Source organism: Rissa tridactyla, chromosome 1, assembly GCF_028500815.1.
Source record: "Rissa tridactyla isolate bRisTri1 chromosome 1, bRisTri1.patW.cur.20221130, whole genome shotgun sequence".
Taxonomy (NCBI): Eukaryota; Metazoa; Chordata; class Aves; order Charadriiformes; family Laridae; genus Rissa; species Rissa tridactyla.
Window position 1 is genome coordinate 130100295 of NC_071466.1, and position 27879 is coordinate 130128173.

The 27879-nt window shown below is 49.3% G+C and overlaps 1 protein-coding gene across 2 annotated transcripts; it reads left to right on the forward strand.

Annotated features, from left to right (window-relative positions):
- Positions 1–37: 37 nt before the first annotated feature.
- Positions 38–27879, forward strand: LOC128915343 (galactosylgalactosylxylosylprotein 3-beta-glucuronosyltransferase 1-like). 2 transcript variants are annotated; one of them, XM_054215600.1, is made up of 6 exons: positions 38–144; positions 20343–20491; positions 20831–21369; positions 22686–22982; positions 23485–23592; positions 27351–27879. In XM_054215600.1, exons 2-5 carry the CDS (start codon positions 20380–20382, stop codon positions 23569–23571), a joined length of 1035 nt encoding a protein of 344 aa, XP_054071575.1. In that variant the 5' UTR covers positions 38–144; positions 20343–20379; the 3' UTR covers positions 23572–23592; positions 27351–27879. The 2 variants fall into 2 exon arrangements, with proteins under 2 accessions (XP_054071575.1, XP_054071585.1); XM_054215610.1 differs by having other exon boundaries at positions 20834–21369.

Below are 27879 nucleotides of genomic sequence, written 5' to 3' on the forward strand. Positions count from 1 at the left end.
CCGACGGGCCGGTCCCGGTCCCGGTCCCGGTCCCGGTCCCGGTCCCGGTCCCACCGCGCACGGAGGACACCCCTCCGCCCGGCGGCGGGCGATGCTCCCCCGGCAGCCCCCGGCATCTCCGCCCTGACCGGCGCATCTCGCCAGGTAAGCGGGAACAGCCACCCTCCCCTCCCCGGGCACACCGGGGTTTTGGGGTTGGGGATGTCGGGGGGAGCGCCGGGGATGCAGGGGTGACCTTGCCGTCCACCTCGGGTGCCCAGGGCTTGGCGCTGGGAGGGGTAGGCTGCCCCGCCACCAGCAGCCGGGTCCCCAAACTTCATCCGTGCTCAGCGCCCCAACCGGCTGCGAGCTTCACGGGGAGCCCCTGTCCTTGCACACTCCCCAGGCCCGGGCACCTTCCAGAGGCGCAACATCCCACTCCCAGACTGGAATTTTCCAGCTGTGGGGAGATGCCCCCAGTCCTGGTGCCGGTCCATCCGCGGCCGCAGCACCGGCCGAGTCAGCGCCGCCGGGATCTCCCGCCAGGTTACCCAAACGCGGGTCCCTGGCACCCCGCTGCCCACGGGAGGTTTTACTGGCCCTCTTCGTGACAGGTACCGGGGAAGCTGAAGGCACAGATGGCAGCGGGGTTTGTGCTGGGGTACACGCACCCCCGGCGGGAACAGACCCCCGAGCTGGCATCCCCGTGAGGAGCTCTGGAAAGGTGAACTGGGAGAGGGCAAGAGCAGGAGGGCTGGGATAGGACTCAGCCCCTTTTCGCCCCTGCCAAGGGATGCACTTGCTGGTTTTCTGGAGCAGAGTTTGGGGTGGATGTTCCTAGGTGAGTTGGAAAGTACTCTTTTTCACCCTCCTGCTCCTGCCACTCGCCCATCCAGCCCAGGGCCAGGGGAGAGGAGGGGTAGGCTCAGCAGCTAATGCATGAGAGGCGGAAAAAACCTTCAGGTGCTGGAAATCCAGAGAGAAGCAGCTGGTTCCTCCGTAACTCCTTAGGCAAACCGTCCGAGGGGCAATTTCTGTGCACGCTTGGGAGAAGGGGCATTTGGATCAGCGGGGCAGCACCAAGCACCACCGTAGTGAGCAATAATGACAAGCAATTAATACCCGTCCGGCAACTTGAAGCCTGCACAGCTGAGCGAGGAGCAGGGGAGCATGAACAATGCAGCCTCTGCAGGTGCTTTCAGCTCCTTTCCTGAACCCAGAGGAGGCCTCCTTGTGCAAGGCACCTATGTGGAGAGTGTAGCAGGGCACAGCGGCTTCACACACGAGCCTGATCACCCACCTCTGCTCGGGCTTAAATCTTGTCTGGTGCAAAAGGGAAAAATGGATGGTGAGGTTCATGCCTTGCCAACCCTGGCCCACCAAGCAGCCTCAGAGAGGGCTGGGACCAGGGGCCTGGTGGCGAGTTGGGAGTGAGTGCACAGACACAGCAGGACAGGATCCTCACAGAAGGGAGGCCATCATTACTCCGAAATGAGGCACCTTGGTAGGAGATGATGGGCAGATCAGTCTCAGGTAACAGAGAGGGTTACAGGGCAGGAGGGGGGCATTGTCCGAGCTGCGTGTGACAGCCTGTCACATCTGTTTGCAGCCAAGTGTGCCGCCAGTCCCCTTCTCTCTGTGCCTTGAAGCAGGATGTGGGGCTGGGATCACTTTCGGTCGGTACCTGCTCCATGATTTCCTGGAAGCTATCTGTTAGCAGGCACGCCTGGGACACAGAGCGTATGTGAGCGCCGGCGGCCAAGCGCACGCTGTGCCGGCCTGGTGTGAGGCCAGGAGCCCAGTGGCCATGATTCCTCCCCTTCCCGCCCTCCCGGGAGCGACTTCAATATCGCTTTCAGCGCACTTCAGTCTGCACTGAATTAAGGCTCCGCAGGGCAGTTAATGTACGGAGGCAGATGCGCTGAGCAGCCAACGCGTAGTATTGGGTATTTCAGGAATCGGATGAGATCAAATTAAAGCTCTTGGCGTCTTTGACATTTTCAGTGTAGTAGTAATAATAATAATTACAATAATTGATAAACCATTTAGGCAACCTTGCAATCCCAAAGCAACTCAATCGGCTGACACAGAGCACAGCTGAGATGCAGCCACCTTTAGAGCAATGGGCCTCAGCCTGACTTGCAAGACACTTAGCAGCCACGGGATGGAGAGTAAAGCAGTTGGACTGAGGACACTTTCTCCCATGGCAAAGATTTTTAATAAGGGAGGCTCCCGCACCTTTGGGCTGTTTTACGGTGTCATTTGGGAACACTGTTGCCTAGGGAGCTGTGCAGAGCTATAGAGCAGCTAAATGTATGCAAGCGAGAATATACTTCTACAACGTACAGCCCTTAAATTCACATTCTTTCCATGGTTTGGGGACGTCTTTGTGATTAGTGTCCTCTAATAGTATCTTCCCTGTGGAGTGTGCAAGGTGGTACTGTACAGCTCAAGGGCTGTATCTATCTCCCGTATGCCCAGCATCCTTTCTTCTTGCCTGTGAAGCATCAGTAGAGGTGCTTTCTGGCAGGGAACTTCCCTCTGCTTCAGCAGCAGACCAGGAGATGTCCTTAGTGTCTGAGAGCAAAGTGGTACCTAGCAGGCAGCTTGCTGGCAGGAGCCTGGAGTGGATTCACTCCAGCCGTACCCTCGGATGGCTTTTCTCCCCGCTTCCCCAGAGTTACTGCCTGCCCTGCACATCCCCCTGTTTCTCAGAGCCTTCATAGCTCAAACCCCCACTGCCCCTCTCCCTCGGGTGCTGTGCCTGCTGGTGCTGCAGGTACAGTCACCTCTGGCTTCCCACCGGTGCCTCGGGAGGCAATGTTGCCATCCCAGCCGTGAGGAGCTACCCCACAACCCCATCCACCTCCCGGAGCTTCCTCCACGGCCTTTTCTTCCTCCTGCTCTTCAGCACTCCCAGTTGTCTTTCCTATTCCAGCAGGGCAACGTTTGGGAGCAACAGAGAGATCTCCTGATGTATGCTGCAAGCCTTCATATATAAGCCTACAAGGGATGAGATATTTGATAGGCTCCAAAGATGCCCTTTACTGAGCATGTAAAATTGCTCTGGGAAAGCTCTGCAATTATTCTGCAGGATGTACACAGGAAAGATGATATCTGTCCCCTTCCTCCTTATATTTAATTGTTCCTAATAAAAGAAGCCTAAAAAGGTAGTAATAAGCTAGACTGGAAGTCAGGTCCCACACACCTGGAGGGCCCTGGAGAAGTCTAGAATTGCTCTGCCCTTTTTGCTTCTGGCATTTCTGTCTAATAATAAGCATTATGCTCGTCCACGCCGCTTTCCCATCCCGAGATCTCAAAGTACTCCACATACGTGATTAAGAGCACTCCCTGCCCACATACAGAGCTGTTTGTCAGGATGACTACCCCCACTTTCCAAGGGAGACACTGCAGCTGATAGCGTCAGAGCTGAGACAGCCCCAGATCGTCTGTCTCCCAGACAAGGCCCCTGCATTTCTGAGAAGCACTTGCTGGGAAGCAGCTCAGCCTAACAGGACTGAGATTTAAAACCTACCGGTACCATGAAAGACTAATAAATACAGCACGTGGGTGAGACCTGTGGCTATCGTCGCCCTCCTCTCAGGCACAGGCACGACTGCCTACAGCCAGCTCTTCGAAAGGGACACTGGTCAGAGCCCACCCATTCCTCCAGGTTGGGGCATGTCTTCAAACTACACCCTGACCTGCGACCAGCACACTTATAAAACGTCGGTGCCTCGTCCTTTCATGCTGTTTTAAGCTGTGCGAGCTCATAATTAAGAGCTTGAAGTCTCTTCTAGCTCACTCTCATGTGACATTAGTGCTCCCGACGGTCTTTCCTTAAGAGCTCGAATTTATCTACTTTGCCAACATTCCCAAGTGTTCAATCAACTGCCTTGTTGGCTTCCTCCGCCGCACAGTGCGGGGGGCTCTCTGAGATCCTTCTCCCTGAGATAAAAACATTGCACTCTGAAAATTCCTCAGATTTGTAAAATGTGAGCTAAGTTTCCTCGGGAGACACGGCTTCCCAGGGCTGTGACACAGAGCTGGGATCCGCAGCTCCAGCACAGGGACCTTTAGATTTCACTTGCCGTTCGTCCCTCCTCTGAGCAGGTAATCCCACAAATGCTTGATACACATAGAGAGATTTGTTAGGATGGGACCAGTTAGCTCAGGGAGACAAACGAGGAGGGACATCAGGGTGAAAACCAAAGCTATCAGCAATGTGGAACAGGGAGAATGAATGCCTCCCTACATGGCTCTTCTTAGCAGAGGAACTGGATTGTGTTCAGGAAAATGTGAAAGGTAGCAATTTGATGATAAAAGTAAGTATTTTCCCATGCTGTGCGTAGTCACATATGGAACTCGCTGCTACAAGATGCCGCTGGTGCTGAGCATAGGATTTGGGGAAAAAAGGAGACATTTTGATGGATAGTCGATCATTCATCACTGGACAGGACAGTCCATTTGAAATAGATCTAAATCTTCAGGCTTCAACCTCTCACAATTGTCTAGTGCAGGATTTCTTGTACCTTCTGAAACCCACAACATTGATCAATGTAAGAGACAAAGGACAAAAGGAGACAGACACGCTCGAATGCAGATCACTGGGTTATATTTTCATTTCCATGCAGAAGCAAAAAAATTCTGGTTTCCAGCCTGTGTTTTGACACTTAGCTCTCAAAGGTTTGGCCTTTGTCAGCTGGAGCGGGTTCAGGTTAAGTTCTGATGAGATTTGAGCTGGTCCAGTGGCGCTTCCCCTGCCTATGCTCTTGATTTTCATAGATTGCCAGCATCCTGGCAACTTTCTGTGGTGCTGGGTTATGAATAATGCTGCATTACAAAAGAGAACGGTATTGCCCTATTCTTTAGATGCTACCCCTTGGCAATGAGAGCAAGGGTATTTATTCCCAGTACAGCCAGCCTCTAACCAAGCAAAGTGCTGGGATTACTTGGGAGCTGAACAGGGTTAGCAGTCAGACAATCTCGGCTCTGGATAAAAGATTTTAGAGCAGCAATGTTGTCTCGTTCTCTAAGTTCACAGTGGGTTTGTGTGTGGGAGTACAGGGCACATGGGAACTGCGTTTTGCTAGCGAAGCAGGATTGCTCCTAGGCAGCCCTTGTGTGGGAGAACTTGGAGAAAAAGCCAAGGACCAGGCGGGCAGCAGTAGCTTGCAGGCCCTGCTTCCCCTGAGGTGATGCTCCCCGTGTGGTGTCGCAGGGCAGCCTGGCTCCTGAAGACACTGTCTCTGAGGGCAGGGGTAGAGATGCAGCTTTAGCAAGGCTCTCTGTGTCTGACAGAAATCTCCCAGTACAGAATCACAGAATCACAGTGCCCCTTGCTAGAAACAGCACAGTTGATCCTTGCCTGGCAGGAGCAGGGGTTGCTGGCTCCTTTCCCTCTTTGTGTCCCAGTCGTTAAAAGTAGGATAGTTAATATTCATCTCACCCTGAGCCTTCCTCATTCCAAAACCATGCTAAAAAACAGCTGTAAGGGGATATTTCTCCAACGACTGGCAGATTTAATTTACTATTATGGTTATGACCATAGCTACAGGTCAGGCAACAGTGCTAGGCTCCCTGAAAGCCCTGGCTGTGACCACAGCAATAGGACTGCCATTCATCGGGGCAAAACTGCACAAAGTGCCACCTCAGAGGCCAGTGCTGGGCAAGCCCGGGTGGCAGCAAGGGATCTTCTCCTCTCTGCATTTCTGGGGTGCCTTCCTTAATGCTAGGTGGTCCAGCCTAGTGTGTTCATTTGGTCCTGCCTCCCATCCACTTTCTCCCGCGCGGATTGCCAGAGTGATCTTAGCTTTCTCCCTCCTGATACCCCATCCATCCTCTGGATCCTTCCCTCCCACGGCCCTTCCCCCAGCCCAGACCCACACAAAGGTGAAAAGGAAGGAGGCGCCGATGACTTTCCTGTATCTGCCAGCTTCCCTCTCCACCTCTGACGTGAATGAGGCCCTTCATGTGCTCCTCTTGAGCAAACACAGATGCTTTTGTTTTATGGGCTGGTGGGACGGGATGGAATTAATAAATCAGAGCGTCAGTGCTGTGCTGCCACATTCCTGCAATTTTAAGGCAAGATCACACAGAAAAAAGGCAGAAGCAAAATAGGCAATCTCTTCAGAGAGAGCTCAGATGCTTTGACTGTGCCTCCTGCTTGCTGTCCCATTTGGTCTCCTGCTCCCTCGCCCTTGTTCATTCCTCCTCTCCTTTCTCCCGCTCTCCCATCCCCATTAACCTCAGCCCTTCTCCTGTTCCCTCTCGTTTCCTCAGGAACCAGTTTCAGTCACATCTTAATATCTCACCCACACCCATTTTTCTTCCCTCACCTTCCTTTTGCCTGCGCATCCCTTACCCCCACCCCACACTAAGGTCTGCCCAAGGCTTGTGCGTTCAGATATGAAGTTCAATGTCCCTTGTGCAAGCCCAAGAGCCAGGAATGCCTCAGCTCTTACACTGTGGACCAAAATGTCTCCTTTTATACCCGCTTCCTCCTCCCTGACTCAGTTTCTCCTCATAAGGAGGATGGGGCTGCCTGAGTGGTTCAATGAATGATTCTGGGAATAAAAAACCACCAAGTTCTCCTCTCAGACATAGTCTTTAACAGTGTTCCTGTGAGTGAAATTAGATCCTGCCCCAGAACTGGCAGGCCCTCTTTCTCCTTGAAGGATAACCAGAAATACTTTGCCAGGCTTTGCCTAAAATTAATTCTTTTGAGACAGATAACAAGGTTTTAACATCTCTACTTGGCTACCAATTAGGTGGTAAGGGGCTAGGAGAAAATTTTTTCTCTCACCTATAATTAGCTAACTGTGTGCCGGGCTTCAGGAGGGCAATGCAAACCGCGTGGTTAGTGTAAGCTACTGTCAAGGGGCTGAGACACTTTTTATTCACCGCAAGGGTTGTTTTTTTCTCTAATGAGCTTAGGCACTTGAAAGTCATTTCCCCAGAGTGCTTATACATTGTTGTGCTTATCTTACCTGTGGGGGAACTGAGGCACTGAAGCAGGTGAAATGATTTGCCGGGATCCACGTACTTATGCATAGTTGAAGCCAGAAAAAGAACCAAGAAATCTTGTTTCACAGTTGAGTGCTTTATCCTCTGGCCTCAGAGGAGGCCAGCAAAGACCTTTATCTTGTTTAGATGAGTGGATAGCCATTCCAAGAGGACGCTGGGGCAAGGGTATCTTTCTGTACTAATACGTGTCTTAATGAGTCCTGTTGCTAAGCGGCTTCAGTGATAGATCATGCATCTTCTTCACTAAGAATTGAAATAATTTTTTAATCATTAAAGCTAATATAGAATCCTCAGAAAGGTCCAAATCTCACAGCAGGGACTCAAATTAGCCAGCAAACAGAAACCAAATCTTGATTATCCCTGCGCACCTCTACAAAGCCCACAGGCAACATCTGCTGAAGTCAAACAGGAGCTTGGCTGAGCTGGATCTCAGGGCTGGGCAGGGCAGTCAGAGGCAAGCTGGCAAATCCTACTGCTCCAAGGTACACAGCAAGTTTCTTTTCTCCCTTAGTCGTGTGCCAGCTCCTCATCTCTATGGAGCAATAGAGGAAAGGAGGTAGGGGCATTAACCCCCCGATGCCAGGTAGCTGAGGTATCCCCTAGCAGATCTTTAGAAAGGACAAATTATTTGCATTTTGGCAAGTGCTATCAAGTGGCAGATATCAGCCTGGCCAGCATTTCTGCCCCACCCAATTTTTTTTTTTCCCCTTGGAACTGCCTCCTTCATCCTACTTCCATCAACTTCTTGCAGCCTCTGTTTTGTCAACAACTAGGTGTTTCAGGTGTCCTCTCCAATCCAGCTCCCTATGCTGCCTTCATTCACACATCTCCCCTCCACTGTGGGATACCAGCACCTCTTGCACTGGAGCAGCCCATAGCCTTTTCCATAGATCCTCCAGTAATCCCAGTGCTTTTCCCATTCTGGTTAGCAACTATTGTGTTGTTTCCTATTTTCCTCCAACCTACAGTGCTCAGCAGCATGTTATCAAATGATAACAGGACTTTCTCTACAGCAGAAGTGATGTGTCTAACTTCCATGTTAGAACAGGACTCTTGGAGCATTGAGGAAACCACAACAAATCTCTTATCACTTGATATGCATCAGCAGCTCCATTACAAGGGAAGGCACAGGACACTGCTAAGCACTTCGCTGAGATCATCAATGCTGACCTCTATGCTAAGAAGACTTTTGTGGGTGAATATAGTTTACCCCAAAGGATCTTTGGGAAAGGATAATTAAAAATTGCTCCTACCACCTCCAAGAGCACACGGTGCGTGGTGCTTCCTTCTCTTGTCACTTTCTTGAGAGCAAATACGGTACTGTTCATGTATCATGACCAGTCTCCCCACTTGCACTCCCAGCCACAACATTAGCCTGCTAGACAAATTCTGCACACTTCATCCCACATAATAGCCTCTTCTGGAGGTGCTGCAGAGGACCCCCATGGCTCTCCTGTCAACACCTACTGCCATTCAGCGGTAGATAAGCTGCCATCAGCAAGTTTTGTTCATAGTGCAGCAAGTCCTGTAGCTGTTAAACACTGGTGCAAAATAGTCACTAGGCACGATTTCTGCTCTTTTGTATTCCCGTCTGCATCACACTTACCAGACAGATAAAATCTGATACTAGATACTTATCTCCTAACCCTAACATGGGTTGTGACCTGAGCATCAGGACAAAGACAAATGGCCTAAAGAACAGTTACAACAGCAGAAGCAGGAGGCCAGTTCCTTCTTCCTCCCCAAGAGGTTTTGGGATGTTTCCCCTGCCTAGGAACTGTTGCTGACCCTTCAGGGGTATTTTTGGCAGAGCTGGTAAGGGATGGAAGTAGGCACATTCTAGGCACCTTCACGTGTGCATGTGGGAAGCTGGGAATGCCTCACCTGGCTTGTTGACCTACACAAACGTCCTCACAGAGAACTGCTTTTGGCCTCACCCCGCTGTAGCTCAGAAACACCAAGGTACCCGTCACATGGAGGACACCCTTAGAAGACAACTGTTGATGTTGATTCCCCATCACACCAGGCACCAGCCAGAGATGCAGCAATCTGTGCCCCCAGATTGCAGGGGCCTGGGGAGGAAGTGCGTGGGGACAACCTTAGTAACATCATCTGAAGGTTAGCCCAATTTGGGCAACACCCAGCATCCCTCAGCCGGGAGAGAGTTAATAAGTTGAAGAAGGAGACTTTACTGCAGAAAGAGAGAAAAGATTATTCATCGGTCGCATAATGTACAGAATCTGGTTAAGGACAAAGACTCTGAAAAGCAACCAGAAGTATGCTCCGGGGGCAGGAATTCGTTGTCCAGCAAGGACAAATCAGAACCCCTGTTTTAAGGCATTCCTGAGTTTCTAGAGATCCAGTTTCTTGTTTTGCAGCTGCCACTTTTACCAGTGTTCTTGTCTGTGGGGAGACTGACACAATGCTCAGAAAGCTTTTTGATAACTAGAGGGTGCTTTCCTCCCCCCAGCACAAGGAGAGAGACAGATTCACCCCCAGAATCAGGACAGATTCAGGTCCATCTCTAAGATTTACAGGAGCAGAACATTTCTTGTTTCAACAAGACGGCTCTTTGTCTGTTTCAGGTCAACCTATCTGCCTTTGAAGTGAGCTCAAAGGGCTCTCAAAGTGTGGAGAAGGATTCAAAAAAAGCCTAGTTCATCTCTCTTTCCAACCAGATGTACCTGTCCCTCAGTTATTCTGCCCAAGGCCAACTGGCAGCCCATCTGCACTCCCCAGCAGCCCTGAGTGCAGAGATGTAAGAGCTGGAGAGAGGTATCTCCCAGTATTTTCTTGCTGGTATTTCTGCAAAGATCACACTCCAAGCTCAAGGGACGGACAGAACAGGCAACTTATCGGCTTGGAGGGTAGCACCAACCCCTTATTGCATCCAGGTCAGGAGCAGCCTGAAGCACCCAACTTCACAGATAAGCCCAGGAGTACAATGCAGCATAGGCTGACCTCCCTCCCAAGAGAAGGTTTGTTGGAGTGGGAGACGGACCTGGAGTAACGATGGAGTCTCAATATGAGTATGATCGTTCTCCCTTTATTCAAGTTTTCACAGAGTATATATAGACAGGCAATAAGAGCACGCGCTAGCGGCAGCTATATGATTGGCTTACAGTCTCTGTTCACGCACTGTCCATGCAGTTCATTCACAGATCAGGTTGGTTACAAGAATTCACATAGTAAATTGCTTAGTCATTAGCACAACATGTTTTCTACCTTCTCAGTTCCCGTTTTTCCCATGTACTGATTCCATCTTCTACCACCTGTTTTGCTCTTAATCTAATCTCTCATAGTAGGGAGGCTGGCTCACGTGACCATTTTCTCTCAGACACATTCCTACAAAGGTTTATTAGACACGACGTGCAAAGACCACTTTCAGCCCAGGTTACTTTCATTTGCCATGAAGGAGCAAAGCAGAGTGCAGTCCCTATACAAGCAAGTCCCATGCACTTGAAAAGAGAGAGCAGAGTTTGTTTCTCGTGCTGTGAGCTCGTCTGCCCTCAATTTCCTCGCAGCCTTCCTTACCTTCCCAACAGAAAAGCCTCTTCCATTTTAACAGTGCAAGACTTGGAAAAACAGAAGCCAAAACCTACACCTTTTCTTTCCAGTAGGACTGGATTGTTGTCAGAAAGGGGCATTTGGCTTTTGCTGCTCCTCAGCTCCATCACCAGTTTGCCAAAATGCATCCACTGCTTGCTTTTTCTAGAAAGAAAAACTTCTTTTTGTCATGATGTAGCGTTATCTTCTGCCAGTGCCTAAGTTAGATATTTCGCGTATTGTGCTGACTGCTCCCCTGGCATTCCCTGAAGGTGGGAATCCCACTTGATCTCAGATCTCAGATGCCCTGGCACCTAATTTGGATGTGGGCTGCCTGTCGTCCGGAGTTAACATCTTCCCTGTTAGGACAGGGAAGGACAGCAGGACAGCCTCCGCAGGATGCTGGCCATCACCTTCCTGGCCCTCCTTGCCTTCGCTCTCTTCTTCCCCTTTCATTTCACATGCAGAGAGCAGGAGAATAAACACTGTAGTCTTCTGACTTTCTAATTTTCATTCTGGCGTTTCTTTTAAGCAAGCCCAAGCTGTAGGATCAGTTGTGGCATTTAAGGTACAAATCGAGCAGCGGACCGTAACATATATCTATTGCAAAAGACAATTCTCTAGGTGCCACTTTATTTCTCCATTCTACGTTTGTTTTTACAAGAGTCTGCATGACACTTGGATGCCACACAGCAAGTGGCGAATCTAATGAGTGTTGATGATTTATTCGGAGGAAGAAATCAGAATTAGCATTTTGGACTGTCTCAACTAGTTATAGAGCGAGCGCGTTTCACACAGCTGAGAGAGCTGCAACTTAAGGAGACCAAAGTGGTGTTTCTCCTCTTTCCGCTTCTCACTTAACCAACGCCTGCATGATGTGGTGGCAACTCATCAGTGCCGGCTGGTGTCCGCTCTGTGTTAATCTATGGAGCAGCCACTCACGAAAACATTCTGCCCAAATTTTCTGTTTGCATGATGTTTCTATTGATCACGTAATTCAGCCAGCATTCCCAAATAAAATCTCTGGGGGACTGTTGTCCATACACCGCACACATCCTCTCCCCACAGTTGTTTCCCTACAATAAGGGGTCTGGACTGATTCTTCAGGGAGCCAGCACACACGTGTAACCATTAAAATGGCAGTATTTCCATGGGTTTTGGGAAGGCAGTAGACATCTTTAGCTATGTCTGTGTTTTAAATGGCATAATTGCTGTTCCACTCATTTGCAGTGTGATTTCAGCCAGAGCAGCTTCTCCTTCGGTTTCTTTTGCCCTCCCTAGGAGTAACTGGGAAGTCCAGCAGGGAAGAGCATTTCGACATTGCCTTTGAAAGCAGGAGGAAAACAAGCTGTCTAAATCAATCGAGAGTGTGCATTAGTGATAGTATGTTCCTCTGGAGGTCTGCATTTGATGTCATATTGACACATAGCTAAGATCAAAGCCTGTCTCTGCATCCTGGCTGCTACCAGAGGAACAGCATTGGCCTTTGGGCCCCATATCTTTACAAGGAGCTTGTGATCAACGTGATTTTTTTTTTCCCCCTAAACAAGCACCTGTGAAGTGTAATTATCCATCAAATAATGCCTAATGCCTTTTTCTCTGAAAAAGTAATTCCTCTCCGTCTTTGAAAATGTTCTGGAAGCAAATACTATGGGTTTTTCCTTTCTGCTTTTGTAAGAAACCTGCAAAATGACAGCTCCCACTCCCGCTGAACAGGCATCAGCTGTTAACTCAGTAGGGAAAGCTCTGGATGAAATGTACAGATACTTTGGAACAATCCGGTATTGTTTTTGCTTCCTTAGAATTATTTTGCCTCCTCGGAAAAAAAGAAAGCTTTTTTTTTTTGGATAATGCAGATATTGGGCTGATTCACGCTGATATGTTTGGAATGATTATTCTGTAATAGTCATCAGCACCTAAAAAGGACCTCGGTTCTGCCAGAGCTCGGCAGCAGGGGAGAGAAGTCGGCATTTGAATAAGCCCCCGACTTCCCTTTCAAGAGGGGATAATTCCAAGCGGAGAGGTCTCTCAGGAGAGAGCTGGCTTTCTCAGGAGACATCTGGTACCTCCTGCTTCTGTTTGGGCCTGAGCTGCCAATCTTCTTCTGGGTATTTCTGGCACCCCTGGATTATGGCTCTGCAGTGCAGATGCAGAGAAATTGGGACGGGGCGGAGGGCTGTGTCCCTCTGAGTCACAGCCCACCCTCGCCAAACCTCAGGGGAACAGGAGGGCGGTGACAGGTCGCATGGGTTGATCACGAAGGACGTTTGGGTCTGGGCTGACTAAAAATAGCCTGGTTTAGACCTCCTTTTGCAGGCTCCGGAAGGCTTCCTGCATAGCTGGGCTTTGCAGCCAAGTTCAAGGTCTAGTCTATATCTGAACTGGGTTATCTATGTTCCTGCTGATAGCCCAGATAGTGCCTGGATACCCTTGATCTACCTGGGGATAGCAGGCTGAGCCACGCGCTGTCTCAAAAGTATTGGCTCCCGCGGGACCTAGCCAGCAGATTTAATTAGCTTCGTCAACGTTTCTTTTTTGTTTTCTGTTGGGGTTTTTTTGCCTTTTTTTTTGCCTTTTTTTTAACTGGGGAACAAAGCCCTGTATAAAGCATCCCCCTCCCCCGCTCCGAGCTGCTGAGGCACGAGCCACACGCCTGGGATAAGGATGCTCTCGGGAAAGGCGCCGTGCCGAGCTGTTTACGGACGAAGGTTGGAGGAAGATGCTTGACTTGGGTTCATGCGGGCGGTGGAGGGACGTGGGGGGATGCACGGCGCATTCCCCAAGGACAAGCCTGGTTTCTGAGCTGAAGTAACTGCAGTCCCATATGGCAAAGGGATTGGAGCTGGCAGGGAGAGGATGAAGCCTTTCTTTACATCTGAGGAAGAAGCGTGGGGGCTTGGGAAGGGCGGCTGTTTCACTGGGAGTGACTCACTTCCCAGGGAAGTTGTGTCCGCAGGAGCCCGCGCACCGAGTGACAAAGTGTGGATGGGGCTGAACCTTGAAACCCCACAGCTGCTGGTAGCTCCACTCTTCCTGCCTTGGGGAAGGACCTGGCCGTCCTTCCCCATATTGTTTTATTATTTGTAGTTCTCTGGGTTTTGTTTCTCCAGGGGGCTCACTTAATTTTGCCCCAGCCTCTGTTCCCACAAGTGGCAGGGAGATACCCATCTCATTCAGATGGCTGGTGGGCGTCACTTGCCTGGAGCCATTCAGGAGGTCTTCAGCAGAGGGACAATTAAAATCCCCAGCAGAAGAGCACCCTTCCACCTCCAGAGAGGACCACAGTGGCCTGCATTGCCTCTGCTACTGGGAGGTCAAGATCCCAGTTCTGGGTTGAGGAAAGAGCTTTTCCCTTCCCTGTTCCATCATTAATATTTACCTTCCTAGAAAAAAAACCTCGTCCTATTTTTTTTTTCTCCTCTGCTTTTCAGGCACCCAGTTCCATCAGAGTTTAGGGGAGAAATTGCTGCTTATTGAGCAGAAAACCAAATCTCCCTTTTCCCCTTCTGTTTCCCACCCCCACAAGGAATGCAGCTGGATGTGAACCCTCAGGCACTGTCCTTCAGATCTAGCCTGTCCTTTCTGTCCTACATCCACGCCGTTCCTGCAGACCTGTCTCGGGGTCAGAGGAGTTCCGCTGCCAAGAAACGTCCTGTTGTGGCTGTGTTTGCACAGTAATTACCCCTGCTTATCCCAGCACAGTAACCCGTTCCACCCACTTCTGTGGTTCCTTGCATCTGTCCTCCCACTTTATTGTGCACATCTCGAACAGGCAGGAGACTGCCTGGTGAGGGGAAGCGCTGCGGCATCTCGGCGTGTCTCAGTTTTAAACAGTACTGGAGTTTCGGCTGAAGGCTCTGATGGGCCTGGGGGAATGTGGGGAGAGGGGACAGCGGCTTCCTCTGGATTTCAGCAAAGCAGAGACAGAGCCGTTGCTGATCACCACAAATACCGGCGCTGCCATGAATTATGCATTCCTTGTTTAAAGAGAGGTCGCTCTCATCAATAATTGAAAGCTCCCTGCTCTGCCTTCAGCATCACATCTCCCACACCGGGAGTTAGGGAACTCATGAAATCTGCATGGACTTCCTCAAGGTGGCTAGGGGCTAGGGGAGAAAGGCAGCAAAACGCAGGCAAAACAAACCAAAAACCCCGCTGACAGTTTTGGTGCGTGAAATTAAGAGTCGTCTGAACCTGCTGGCAGCTCTGCTCCAGTTCTGCTCCTCACACCCCTCTCTCCTCCCCTCTCCGCACCTCTCTCCTCCCGGGTACACGCAGAATGGTAGGCTTGCAAACAGGGTACAAACCAAGATTAGGGGCCATTTCTTGAAGCTTTTGTCTCCATTAGCTGAAACTAGTTTGCTTTGGGTGCTTGCCTAGAAAAGTCTCTACAGCGGGTGGCGGGATGTTCCCGGGAGACAGTTTGAATTGTGAAATTTGTCCCTCTGGGAAGATAAATGATCTTTAGAGTCTGTGTCTCAGACTACAGACGTACAGTCCTGGGGCTGGGGTTGCTCCAGCATTCAGAGTCTTGTAAGCCTGGCTCGGACAGGCTGGCTGCCCTGAACCAGAGGCTGCAAAATCACCTCTCTTGCAGAGCAAACTTTTGGAAAGGTGTGGTTCTCACGCTGAATCAGGCAGGTGGTGGGCAGAACTGGAACCTCACAAGAGAACTGCTAAAGCCCGTGTGATCCTGACTGTTTCTGAGTTATCAAAAAGGACGTAAATTGAGCAGCTTTTCGACAGGCCTATAGGAAAACCGCAGGCATCTGAACTCACACGTCAGCCCTCTAAACCCCGGTCTGCTGGGCCTCTCCCTAACTTTCACCTTTCTCTACCATTCACCCAAGGTGTCCTTTCAAACTACTCTGCAACTCAGGGAGAAAGTCACAACCTCTTAAAGTTGTATCTGAAGAGGGAGGCTGCCTGGGTTGTTCTCCAGCCTGGGAATCCTTATCCCTCTCCCAACATCTGAGCTGCCTTGCCTGTAGCAAATTGTACCCTGTGTTGGTAATTAGTCAACAGCAGATGAAGGGATCGGTCATACGAGATGCTCTGAGCCTCAGCCAGATCTTGCTTCTCTTCACCATCAGTTTGGGGCATCCAGGATGGGGCTGGGCTCTGCCCCCTTGTGTGCTTCTCTCGTTCTCTTCTCCTGAATCCTTTCAGATTAATGCTCTCTGCAGCAGCACACGAGCTTAAACGGAGATGGGATGCTGTTGTGTCCCGGGAATTGAGAAGTCTGACAAAGCAGCATGAAGTGAGAGTAGTACGAGAAACATTTTGTCCCTATCATACTCAGCTTTGTGCTCTGTGTGTGTGTGTTTGTTTATTTTTTAACGGAGAACAGAAGATTGATGGATGAAATTAAGGAGAGGGATGTGTAATTGGAAAACAGCTCAAGAAGGCTACAGGCAGCATATTGAAGGCATCCATCAAACATCCAGCTAATGTTGTTAAGGGTGTGTAACACAAACAGGGGCTGCAGGAGACACTAGGAAAAAAAGAAAAGGGAAGACAAAGGGGAATAGGCAGGACAGGGGAAACAGCAAGGGAGGAGAAGAGCCAGCAAAAGAGTACAATCAATAATATTTGTATTGCAATCGCATCCAAAGGCTCCTGTTGGGATCAGTGCGGGACTGTACAAGCACATTAAGAGACAGTCCCTGCCCTCTACAGTTTAAACCCAGGAATTACGGGATGATCGCTGGAGGTGGGTTTAGATGATCACAAAATTTTCTTCTGATCTTGAATCTCATTTAATAGGATCTGCTCTGAATGGGTTTAAAGGCAGAAGGAAGGTAGCTGGTTGTGCCAAGAATACACACAGCAATGCCTGCCAGCCAGGCATGCAATTAATCTGAGCCACTTAGGGGACTTTGTTTTTAATTATAAAAAGTAGGTAAAACTATGTGCAGTAAACCTCCATAAGCCCCACTGGGGCCATCATCAGGCTACCCAGAGGCACTGACACGTGACTGGGTTTTGATGCTGTGTTTTCAAAAGGATGGTCTGATGCTTTAATGGACCACTTTGTGGCAAATATTCCATGCGGGGTGCACATTAAGAAAATGCAAAGGGCCTTTGTGTGGGGAAGGAGAGAAGATGAATGCTAAAATTATTAGTAGGCCAGGGGATTCCTCTAATCCTGGAAACAGGGAAGAAGAGAGCGTCTTGAGGACTGAGAAAAGGCAGGTGAAAGATGTAAAGGAACAGAGAAGAGCACGAGCATGACGGATGCAGGGGGCGGCAGTGGGAGAGAGAAGGTAAGGTTTTAAAGAGAAAATAAAGTATTCCATTCTGAAAATGGGGTAAAAGTCAGACATCTCTGTAAGGTTCAAAAGTGACCTGGTGCTTTATGGAGAGTTTAACTCATTCAGCATTGCATGCTTTGGCAAAGCAATAGAGAGAGGGTGCATGTAGAAATAAATAAGCAAGGAGCACCAGGGGAGTTGCACACACAGACAGCATCTCTGCTTGTTAGCGGTGTTTGGGAAGCACGAACAGGGCTGGCTGTGAGGAGGAGGAGGAGAAAGAACTAGAAAGGGAATTTGTTAAAGCTCTTCTAACTCTGATCCACTCTCCTGCGTGCTCTCTTGGTAACACAGCTGCCACCGCCGCCTCCTCTTCTCCTTTCCTCCAGAAGCGACCCGAGTTTGCAGCAGTGGCAGGCCCGCTGCATAGAAACTGTGCCTGTGTAATTAAGGGCTTTTATTAAAGGGAAAAAAACACTGGCTGCCTGGCTCTAGTGCTAGTAGTTGCAAGCATACGAGAGGAAGCAAGAAGCTGTGATGATCCCAAGCCTGGGCCTAGGTGGACCTAGTGTCTGCTGCCACTACAAGTCAGCACGGAGCCCTCCTTGGATTTCTTTGGTGGCTTTTTCTGTTCTTGTGGCCACAGGTGATGGGAAGCTTTGCTCTGTGTTTCTACACTGGTAAGGGAAAGGATTTCCTGGCGGGAAAGCAGCCCCCGCTGTGGGTAACACCATCCTGCCCTGTGTCTAGCCAAGATCTCTGGCTTACGAAACACCTATGCTTTTGGCACTAAAACTTGAAGAAGATTCTTGTACCTGCCCTGGACCCGGCCATCAGAAAGCAATGAAGTTATGCAGAGCCAGCATGTTTGCTGTACAAGGCTCCTGCTGGCATCACCAAAAGAATGCCATGTGCCCCAGGCCACACAAGTTCCTTGGCCCACTTCTTCATCCATTTTTCCATTGCTTGAAAGTAGATGAATGGCCACCATGGTGTTCCTTGAGTAAGGGGGCTAGAAGCATTAGAGATTACAACCACAAATGGTTGGTTTGGGGAGCAATGGAGATAGGTTCCCTAGAGGGACTGCTCCAGCATGGTACTTTTAGTGTCTAGCACAGAATGAGCTCATGTTGCAGCAATTTCCTTAATAGGGCTCGTGAGTATCTACTTGCCTGCCAGAAGACTTGCTGAGACATGCTAGTCTTCAGTCAGATTTTGCTGATATGGGTTTGATAGTTATTGAGAGTAGGGCACTGAGGAGCCCTGCGATCGCATAATCCTTGTTTTGTCAGGAGACCAAGGTAAAATGTCAAGGGAAAAAATTAAAGGCAGCTCCCAAGAAGGTCCCAGAGGATTAATTTAGCATAGCATCCCCTGACACCTTCCAGGAGTACCATGTGGCTGCTGTCACTGCAAAGCAGAGCCCGTTCGGACCGGTGGTCATGTTTCTTCTCACATGATTCTTTAAGGCTGAAGCAGGGCAATTCTTCCCCTTTGCACAGGTGAGGAGCTGTCGGGCCCAAATCTGGGGCAAGGAGCTTCCTTTGCGCTCAACGTGCCTATGTCCCTTTGAGGACCTTTGTTTTAGAGGAATGGCCTTCAGTACATCTAGGAAATCCCTGGCAGTGTAGGAATGTAGAGCCAACCAGTTTGAACCTCCTTTCCATCCTCTGTATCAGGGTGATGCCATCATCCTCTTTCCTCAAATTGCTTTCAGCCTAGGAGAGCAAGAGAGCCCGGTGGGGCTGTGCCGTTCAGCAGTTCTCCAGTTTCTGGGATGTGTGACTGTAGTTTCCCAACAGAAATCTCTCTGCAGGAGGCTTATGAAAGTTTTATGCTCTTTTTAGCCTCCTAGCGAGCATCGCTGTGGTAGCAAGGAAGTCCACCAGCAGAAATATTTGGCATCAGAAGGGTAATCCCAGAGGAAACAGATTACAGATGTTACCAGAAGGGAGAGGGGGATAAAATCCAGCTATCAGGTATCAGGCAACCTGCTTGGAGTGATAGCAGAAAGTCCTCAGATGGTAACAAGAAACTTTACTTGGTACCATTCAGTGTTTCTGTGGGCTGCTGTTCTGCAGCAGCAGAAGTGGATATCTCTCTCTGGAGCACTGCTTTTGTTGCTGGTGTGTAATAACACTATCAGGAGACTTTGTACCCAGAGAGGGACCAAAGCAGAAGGTAGAAGCTGGAGGAAAATGTTCCTGACTGACAGTCTGCCGGAGCCACACCGAAGGCAGCACATGCACTAGACAAGCCCATTTGATGTTGGACTTCCAGAAGTTGTCTCTGGGATGTCATGCTCATATGAGTTACTGCGCACAAGCTGTTAAGGGTCGCTCAAACAGGTGAGTCAGGAAAGGGATCTCATCACACCATGGCTTTACATAGGGCTGAGTTATGTCCCTGGACAAGCGGTCTGCAATAGATGTCCAAATACTTTGGTCTGTATTTTCCAAACCGATCATTACTGTTGGCTACTTTGTTGAAGGCATGGCTACCTTGAGAAGACAAGGATCTGATTTCCAGACAGACTGATTGCTCATTATTCATATTAACTAGTGGGAGCTGAAGGTGCTCAACAATTACAAAAAATCAAGCACAGGACTACTGTAGCTTCGACCATCTGTAAATAAGCCACCCCCTGTTATTGATTATTCCTGATACTTTTTCCCTTTATTTTTCTTTATTTTCTTTTAGTTCCTCTCACCTTATAGAAGGAGTTTCAAAACTAAACATTAAGTGTTGCAATTCTCAGTTCTCACGATCACGTACATTATAGAAATGCTAAGAAAGAAATTAAAGTCTTCTGAAGTCTGTGATTTAAACTAAATGCTGCAGTGGCCAAACACTGCAAGCCAGGAGTAGAAAGGGATGTGGAATAATTAAACTTTCAGCAGGCATCACCAGCAGCGTGGAATGACTGAGGCAGGGATTTCGTGGAAAACTTAGTAGGCATGCAATCATTGATTGCTTCAATGCACCTGCATAAGCAGGATGGAATTAAAACTGCAGGAATGAAAGAGATGCTGGCTATCTTGAGGATCCATGACATTTTCTGGTTTGTCCACTTGCATAAGCAGGAACACGAATCTCGCACAGAGTTTTAAAAAATTGTACAAAAAGAAGCAAATTAAATGATCGCTACAAAGCTCAGCAATAAATACCAGCCCCAGAGAGGGGGCAAGTAACAGTCCTCTCTGGCTTCAGAATCAGCAGCATGAATGACCCCAAGTCAAGGATAGTGGGTTCATCATGGGGCAGTTCTTTATAGCAACATAAATAGATAAAAGCTGCTATTCAATAGCACAGGAATTGGCCAGGGCAACTGGATAATGGTTCAGGCCTGCAACGTTAATGGGGCTGCTCGTAAACTTATACTTAGAGAAACACTTTGCTGGTTTGGTGCCCAACATTTATCATGCCTCCCTCCAAGCAAGACAAACTCAGTCTATTAGTTTGGCCTCTAGGATTACTGTCCTAATGTTTGCGGTGACTGATAATTCGGAGGCCTTACTCTTTTTTCCGCTCTGAAAGGTAGAGAGATGCCTGGGCATTGGAAGCTCTCTGCAGCATGCTGAGGAGACGTAACCTTCTTACCACGCTCCTGATCGCCTTGCCATGGGCTCTTCTCCTAACCTTGTGGCACCAGTACCCAACTACCCGCTACCTCAGCCTGTTGAGAAGTAAGTGCAAGAGTTCTGGTGTCAGTGTGCTGGTGGTTGTGACGACTGCTGGTGCGAACCCTTGGTAGGAGATGCTCTCTCATGGGATGGGTTAAACAAAGACAAACTGGCCTGAAGGCCTCCTCGGGGTTTGCCTACAGCAAGCACACAAACTGTTCTTAGGAGGGCTTTAAACATGCACCTTAGGCTGGCTTTGGGGAGAGGATGCTGATGTGCTGAGCACCAGCTCCAGATAGATGTGTCCCCAGACACTCCCTGGAGAGGAGGCAGCCTGGCAGTGATTAGTTCTCTAACATGTATCTTCTTCTTCTTCTTCTTCCTTCCTTCCTTTTGTCCCAGAAGAGACAGATGAGAACGTGACCTCTAAAGTTCTTCTCAATGGTACATCTGCACTGAGAGAAGAAGGCCTCCCATCATGCATTCGGCAGCAGCAAAGCACAGGGGCAACGCCTAAAGTCATCCAGAATTATGTGTACTCCAGGCCTCCCCCATGGTCAGACACCCTGCCAACCATCTTTGTTATCACCCCTACCTACACCCGGCCAGTCCAAAAAGCTGAGCTGACCCGTCTGGCCAACACCTTCCTACACGTACAGAACCTGCACTGGGTGGTGGTGGAGGACTCGCCCCGGAGGACCAACCTGGTATCCAACCTGCTGGAGAAGGCAGGGCTCAACTTCACCCACCTCAATGTGGAGACACCCAAGAGTCTGAAGCTGGGACTGTCCTGGATCCCATCCCACACCCCAAGGGGGACACTACAGAGGAACCTGGGGCTGCATTGGCTGAGGGACAGCTTCAGCAACACAGCACCACCAGAAGGGGTAGTGTATTTTGCTGATGATGATAACACCTACAGCCTGGAGCTCTTCGAAGAGGTAAGAGCCGCAAAATTACATGGGACAGAAAAGCAGGATACAGCCGTAATGCCTCTTAAGGCCAGATGCACTTGCAAAGACCTCTAAGATAGGACTAGCATGTGGACATTTAGCACGAGCTGGGAGGCAAGGGCTCTAGCATGCTGCCTAGAGATCTCCTTGCCCGCCTTGCACTCAGTGGGAGCTGACTATAGGGCAGATGCAAACCCACGGTTATGCAAACCCAGTAGCCATGCTCACAAGACACGCTCACAGCCATCATGGTGTAGGCTGCAGATGCAAATAGCCACTCACACAACATTGCACCAGCTGGAGCCCCTTTTGCCAGGGACCAGAGGATATATAGTCTGGAATTTGTACCTCTCCTCAGGGAGAGCTGACCTGATTTAAACAAGCACTGAAGACAAACTTCGGGTAAAGCATAGATCTGCACTGTTGCAGGGGTGTGATGGGTAGGGAATGTTAGAAAAGTTGACTGACTTTCTAGTTCACCTTTTCTCTTGGCTGCCCTTCTGTACTCCGAGTTCCAGCCACCACAACAGGGCTGTGCCCCTGGGATCACAGAAGCTTGCCCAGACCTCTGCTGGAAACCTGGCTTTTGTGAGATGCCAAGTCTATTGTAAATTTGCAAAAAATGATTATTCAGTAAACTCCCTTGTCACCAATTTAAGCCAAACTGTACTACACCACTTGAAATACAGAGTTACGCATCAGAACACATTTCCAGTTTTCAGAATTGTTTAGGTCTCTGTTAAGCTCATCCTTTCTTATTTCTTTCCAGGTCCTTTCTGACAGTTTCAATAAAACAGTGCTCTTTTAGGCAGTAGCCATGGACAGAAGAACAACGGTAGTGGGAATTTGCAATAAATGAGGACAAAGATGCATCAGTCAGGGAGGGAGATTACTTGCATGAGGGTGAAGTTGGAGTGAGTGGAGTTGATAATACGGAGCTAGAGGCCTTGCAGAAGTTGTGTTTGGCATTTACTGAGAAAATTTTACAAAAAATGATAAAAGTTCAGATGAGATCAGAAAACCGAAGATTTTCCTTCTTCTGAGGGACTGAACGTGGGCACAGAAAAGCAGTGAGTTTGGTGTTCAGAGGACGTGCTGAAACACCCTTGCAGCTTTGCAAGCTGTAGCTCTTCAAGGAACAGCACAGGTGAACAAGAGCTTGTGCTGCCGAGAGCTGTGCGATCGTGTGGGAAGTCAACGGGGGAGGACAGGTGCCAATGAAAGCAGAGGATGGGTACACTAATGGGCTGGGACAAACCTCGCGGGGTTGAATTTTCACAGCACCGTTTCTTTCTGGCACACAGATGCGCTACACAAGGAGGGTGTCAGTCTGGCCGGTGGCTTTTGTTGGGGGACTGCGATATGAATCCCCAAAAGTGAGCCCAGCAGGGAAGGTGGTGGGCTGGAAAACCGTCTTTGACCCTAACCGGCCCTTTGCTATTGACATGGCTGGATTTGCTATCAGCATCAAGCTGATTTTGGAGAAGCCTCAGGCCAGTTTCAAGCTGGAGGGAGTTAAAGGAGGCTACCAGGAAACCAGTCTGCTGAAGGATCTAGTGACTATGGATGGCCTGGAGCCCAAAGCAGCCAACTGCACAAAGGTGAGTAAGTACAAAAGACCTTGGAGATGCATTCTCCTTACTGGGTCCTGGCTGCTTTTGCAGCCTCCTGCCATGTTCCTCCACTTTCCACTGTGCCTGCCCTGTGCTGGTGCATGTCGGTGCCGAACAGTACTGGGACAGACGGGCAGAGCCTGGCAAGTGCATCAGAGATGGGAATCTCAGAGAACACTGAGGAACGGCTAGTGCTATGCACTGTAACTGTGTTAATAAAGAGCCTCAGCCATAAAATTTGCACAGTGTGCTTCTCCAAAATCCAGGAGAACCGGCAGAGGGTTGAGCCTGGGGCTTCGGTCCAGAATGATCCCTCCTCCTTGTCACTGTTTCACGGTCCTGTGAAGCGTCTCCCAGGTTCAACCCCTTCGAATCACATGCTTCAAACAGCTGCAAGCCCCGGGTTGCTGAGGTTTCCCCCTGAAGGATGCGCTGCTCTCGGTGTTTCCATGGCATCCAGAGCCCCTGAACTCTTTGTGATTCCCTCTAGGTGTTGGTCTGGCACACAAGAACTGAGAGGCCCACTCTGGTTAACGAAGGCAAGCGCGGATTTACAGACCCCAGAGTAGAGGTGTAAGCACAGAGTCACCTCCAGGGCGTGAGTACTCTTGTCTTTACTGGTTTGGGCAAGGCAAATAATCTGTACCTGATTCCCTATTGATGCTATTATTGCCTCAAAGACTGCATATATGATTGTTCCAGTAACTCCCTTACCATACCACCCTTTGCACAAGAAGTAGATCCTCGTCTTTACCCACTTACAGCCTGCATTTCATACTCATTCAAGCCTCCTTGCAGTCTGCACGGAAGCTTTGCCCGCACAGAGACAGAGAGAAAAGTGGCAGAAGAATCCTGTGGTTTCACTCAGTGATAATGACAAGCCAAATTCCTTGTTCCCCAATTTCTGCCAGCTCCAAACTCTCTTTAATGGTGGAAGTTGTCCTACGGTGTGTTGAAAGAGATCACACTCCTGCAGACGAGCTTTTACCCAGCAGCCCTGTCACTTCTGAAGCGCATCATGCATCCACCTTCAGCTTTTATCCTGCATAAACTGCAGTGTGGGCGCAGCAGGGAAAAGCCGATGGGACACTTAGACGACCTCAAACCAGCAAAGGAACCAGCAAAGAGCAACCTACAGAGACTCTCGCAGTTTGAGGGGATCAGTACCAACATTAGCAGAGCTAGGAATACATCTGCTGCTGAGGAGAAGTACTGAAGGCACTAGGAGTGCCTTTGTGGTCCACAGAGCCAGGTTCAGCAGCAGGATGGGGGATTATGGCAACCACCACAGGTGGGGGCAGGAATGTATCAGAGATCAGTGAGACCTTCTTAGAAGTAGAGATTGATGAAGAACAGGCTTCAGAGGAGCTATGACCTCCTCTGCCAGCTGCCATGCCCTCTGATCCCATTGTTTGCCCTTGGCAGATACCTAGCCCAAAAATCCCAAAAGAGTAAAGGTACCCAATTTGGGAGTACCCAGCTTTTTCTGGAATGACTCATATCTGTGGCAGCATACAGGATGCTGAATGATTAATTCCTACTTTGGAAGATATTCCAGGGCTGCTTTCAGTCCTGACCCCAATATACAACTCAGCTCTACCAGTGGAAATAAAACTGGCAGCTTTTATACAGGCAGTCATGAGCATTTCAACTTCTGCACTGATCTGCTGTGTGCATTACTGGTAGCAGCATACAGCATTTGCACATCATCTCATCATCTCTGAGTGACAGCCGTACAAAGTGCCAAGCAATCCCAGCCCCTGCACACCTAGCAGCAGATGTGAGGGACAGGAGTCTGTTGCCCAAACATAGACACCTGGTGCCACCACAGGGACCCGGGGGTAGCCTACCTGGCCCTCCTGTAGGGCACAAACTGCGTACTGTATCTGCCAGCTTTTCATTAATATCTCAGATATCCTAGCAACCCATAAATGATGCTAAACACCCATGCTTAGGCAGCAGCACCTCTTTTAACCCATGCTTCTGTGAAATCTGCTAGCAGTAACAAGCTCCTTTTACGCACCCACCCCTGCTGCATCTGCAGTAGGCTAAAGCTACGATTGCCCGAACTCAGCTCATACGGACTCAGAATCCAGTTAACTCAGAATCCAGTTACCACTTACTTTGTAAAGGATGGGCAGGCTTATAAAAACTCCAACAGATTAGGCCTGCCTTTTCCTACTTGTTAGAGGAGGGGTTGACTGCTCCACTACGGATGCAGTGTGTGGAATGTAATGTTTTCATAAATGTGCCATTTACATATCGGCGCTTTTGTCCTCACTCTCTCTTCCTGGCCAAACACTCAGCCATCCTTCATGAGAAATGCCACACACCTGCTATGGATTCTCATGGGAATAGCTCCCCATAGGTCATGTGTTGCAAGAAAGGGAAGCAACGACCAGTCTGAGAGATCAAGACGCTGCCACCCGTTCACCAGGAGGACTTGCACCCTTACACAGAGTCATTCTCTCAGGGTGCTCTCAAGCCAGAGTCTCGACTGGGCCAGCTCCATAGATTTTGAAGGAGCTTTCCACTTGCATTAGCAGAGAATTTGACCGCAATCCCTTCTGCGCCACCATCTGCCATGCAGGGCAGCTGCTCTGACCTGCAAAGTGGGCAGGTGGCATCCACTCCAGGAGACACCTGCAAGGTAAATTGCTTGACTGGGCAATCGAGCAAAATCATTAGATTCTCCCCTCTTAAAGCTTTAAATTGAGATCTCTGCTGACAGTTATGGTGTTTCAGAGGTCCTTACTATCAAGGCTGCTGAGCTTCAGGACCTTGACAGACATGATCTAGTAAGCCACCGCTGAGAAAAAAAAGAGGTAAAATTGCTCCCCTGAGGATGTTCTGTTCTTAGACACAATAGGGAGAATATTTCTGTCTTTCCCTCCTGGCAATTAGTCCTCATTGAGGATCAGATCGAGCCAGTCAAGTCCCAGACCTCCTAGAGGCTTCTTTCCCCTTCAGTGCCTGCAGACGTGAGCCAGGCAGCCATTGCTTGGTGCGGGATTTGGTGATCTGTTAATCTCTGGTTGGACCACTGTCATGGCTAATTGGCACATGTGCCTATTTGTGAGATTGCCACAGACACAGTGTAAAAGGGACCTGCTGATCATGTGAACTGTGGAGATTGGGCGTCAATGGATGCTGCATAAATAGCAGTTATTTTATCCCAGATGGAGTCCACTCTCTTCCTTGCCCACATTCCCACCACCCTTAGCTGTGTCCAGCGGAGCCTGGGGGAAAGAACTCTGTGCACCAAATCAGAGCAGATCTGCAAAAGGGGAGCAATAGGACACATCAGGGTTTTGCTTTTCACGAGGGACAACAAAAAGAAAAAGAAGACCTCAACATTTAAAAAAGGGAAAGAGTTTTTCTTTTCTGCACTAGAAATCCTGCTTTTTTTGCTGCCCTGAGAACCACTAGGCAGGATCTGAGATGTGCTGGGATTGAGGACTGGAGGTGAGAGCCTCAGCTGCTTCCCCAGCCTCTTCATGCAAAGTGGAGGAGCAGGAGGGACAAAACGGGGGTCTCTGAGCCCATTTTCAACTGGAAAAAGGCTTTCATTGTGGAAATATTGTGGAAAATGGCCATAAGCCTGCTCTGTGAGAAACGTTGTGGGGACATGCAGAGTAGGAAGGGGAAAGTAAAGGATGGGGAAAATCCTTGGGATTGACCGTATTGCAACAGGGGCCACAGAGCAACCAAAAGTTCTCACAGAACTTCTCCCTGCCAACTGTGTTGAAACCCCCTTGAAAAACAGGCTATGCCTTCTGAGAGCAGGAGACGGAAATTAATTTCGCTTCATATTTCTCTTTCTTAAAGCCCTGAAAGCTATCATGCAAGACTGGTGTTATAAAAACTACCCATTCTTAATGCTAATATTTATTTACAGGCATCGGGGAGAAGAGTTTGCTTAGGTTAGCATAGAACTCCTTCTGCCTTGTGATGTTTGTAAACAGGCTCACCTGCATTTCAGAGCTTCCAGACAGACTGAACAAGGATCCTCAGATCTCATCCTCCTGCTCTTTCTTTAAAATAAATACATAAAATCAGAGAGGTTAAAATAATGATTTTACTGGTGAAAAAAATCCTTCAAAAACTTTTGCTAATTCATAAATAAAATATCCCAGCTAGGACTCTGCAGTGCAGATAGAACAAGCAGCTCTTCAGATGCATCCTGGCCCGAAGCTGTGCGTAGTGTGGTTGAGGAACCTGGTTGCTGATGCCTGCCCAGTGTCCACCTTAACCAGAGCACAGCCTTGTTGGAAATGCGTCTCCTGCCCTGTTGTACTAGATGTGGTATGGACACCTCTATCTCCTTCTTACCTCATCTTGTGTTTGTTTTGACAGAGGCGGCGGGCAGTGATCGTTCCCAAAGTCTGTCAGCAACCACAGCAGCTGCGTGCCCTGCCTGTTCCATTCAGCCCTCTGCTCCGCTGCTGGAGGATGATGAACACCCCCGAATGCCGCCACACCGATCAGCTCCCACTGCCCAAAAAGTGGTAACGAGCAGGGACAGAGCTGATGTGGTGCCCTGCCATCCTACAGCTCTTCACCCTTGACTTCATGCACTGGCTCCCGTTCCTCAGCTGGGAGAGGAGTCCTTCCCTTCCCCTGCGGGCTCTGTGTTTTTAACCATTCGTTAAAATTTATTAGATGTTATCTCCATTCTTGGCTGTGCCAGCACAGAAGCTGAAATCCAGGATGGGTGTGGGTGCCTCTGAAGGTCTTTGCTGGCATATCATGAAACCTGAGCTTCAGTACAGCAGCTGTGAGCTGCGGTGGTTCAAGGACAGGAGCTGTCACAAAAGCACAAATGTGGACCTGTTGGCCTGAGGCTGGTATGCTCTCAAAACAGCTTTAAAACAAAGCTAGCCTG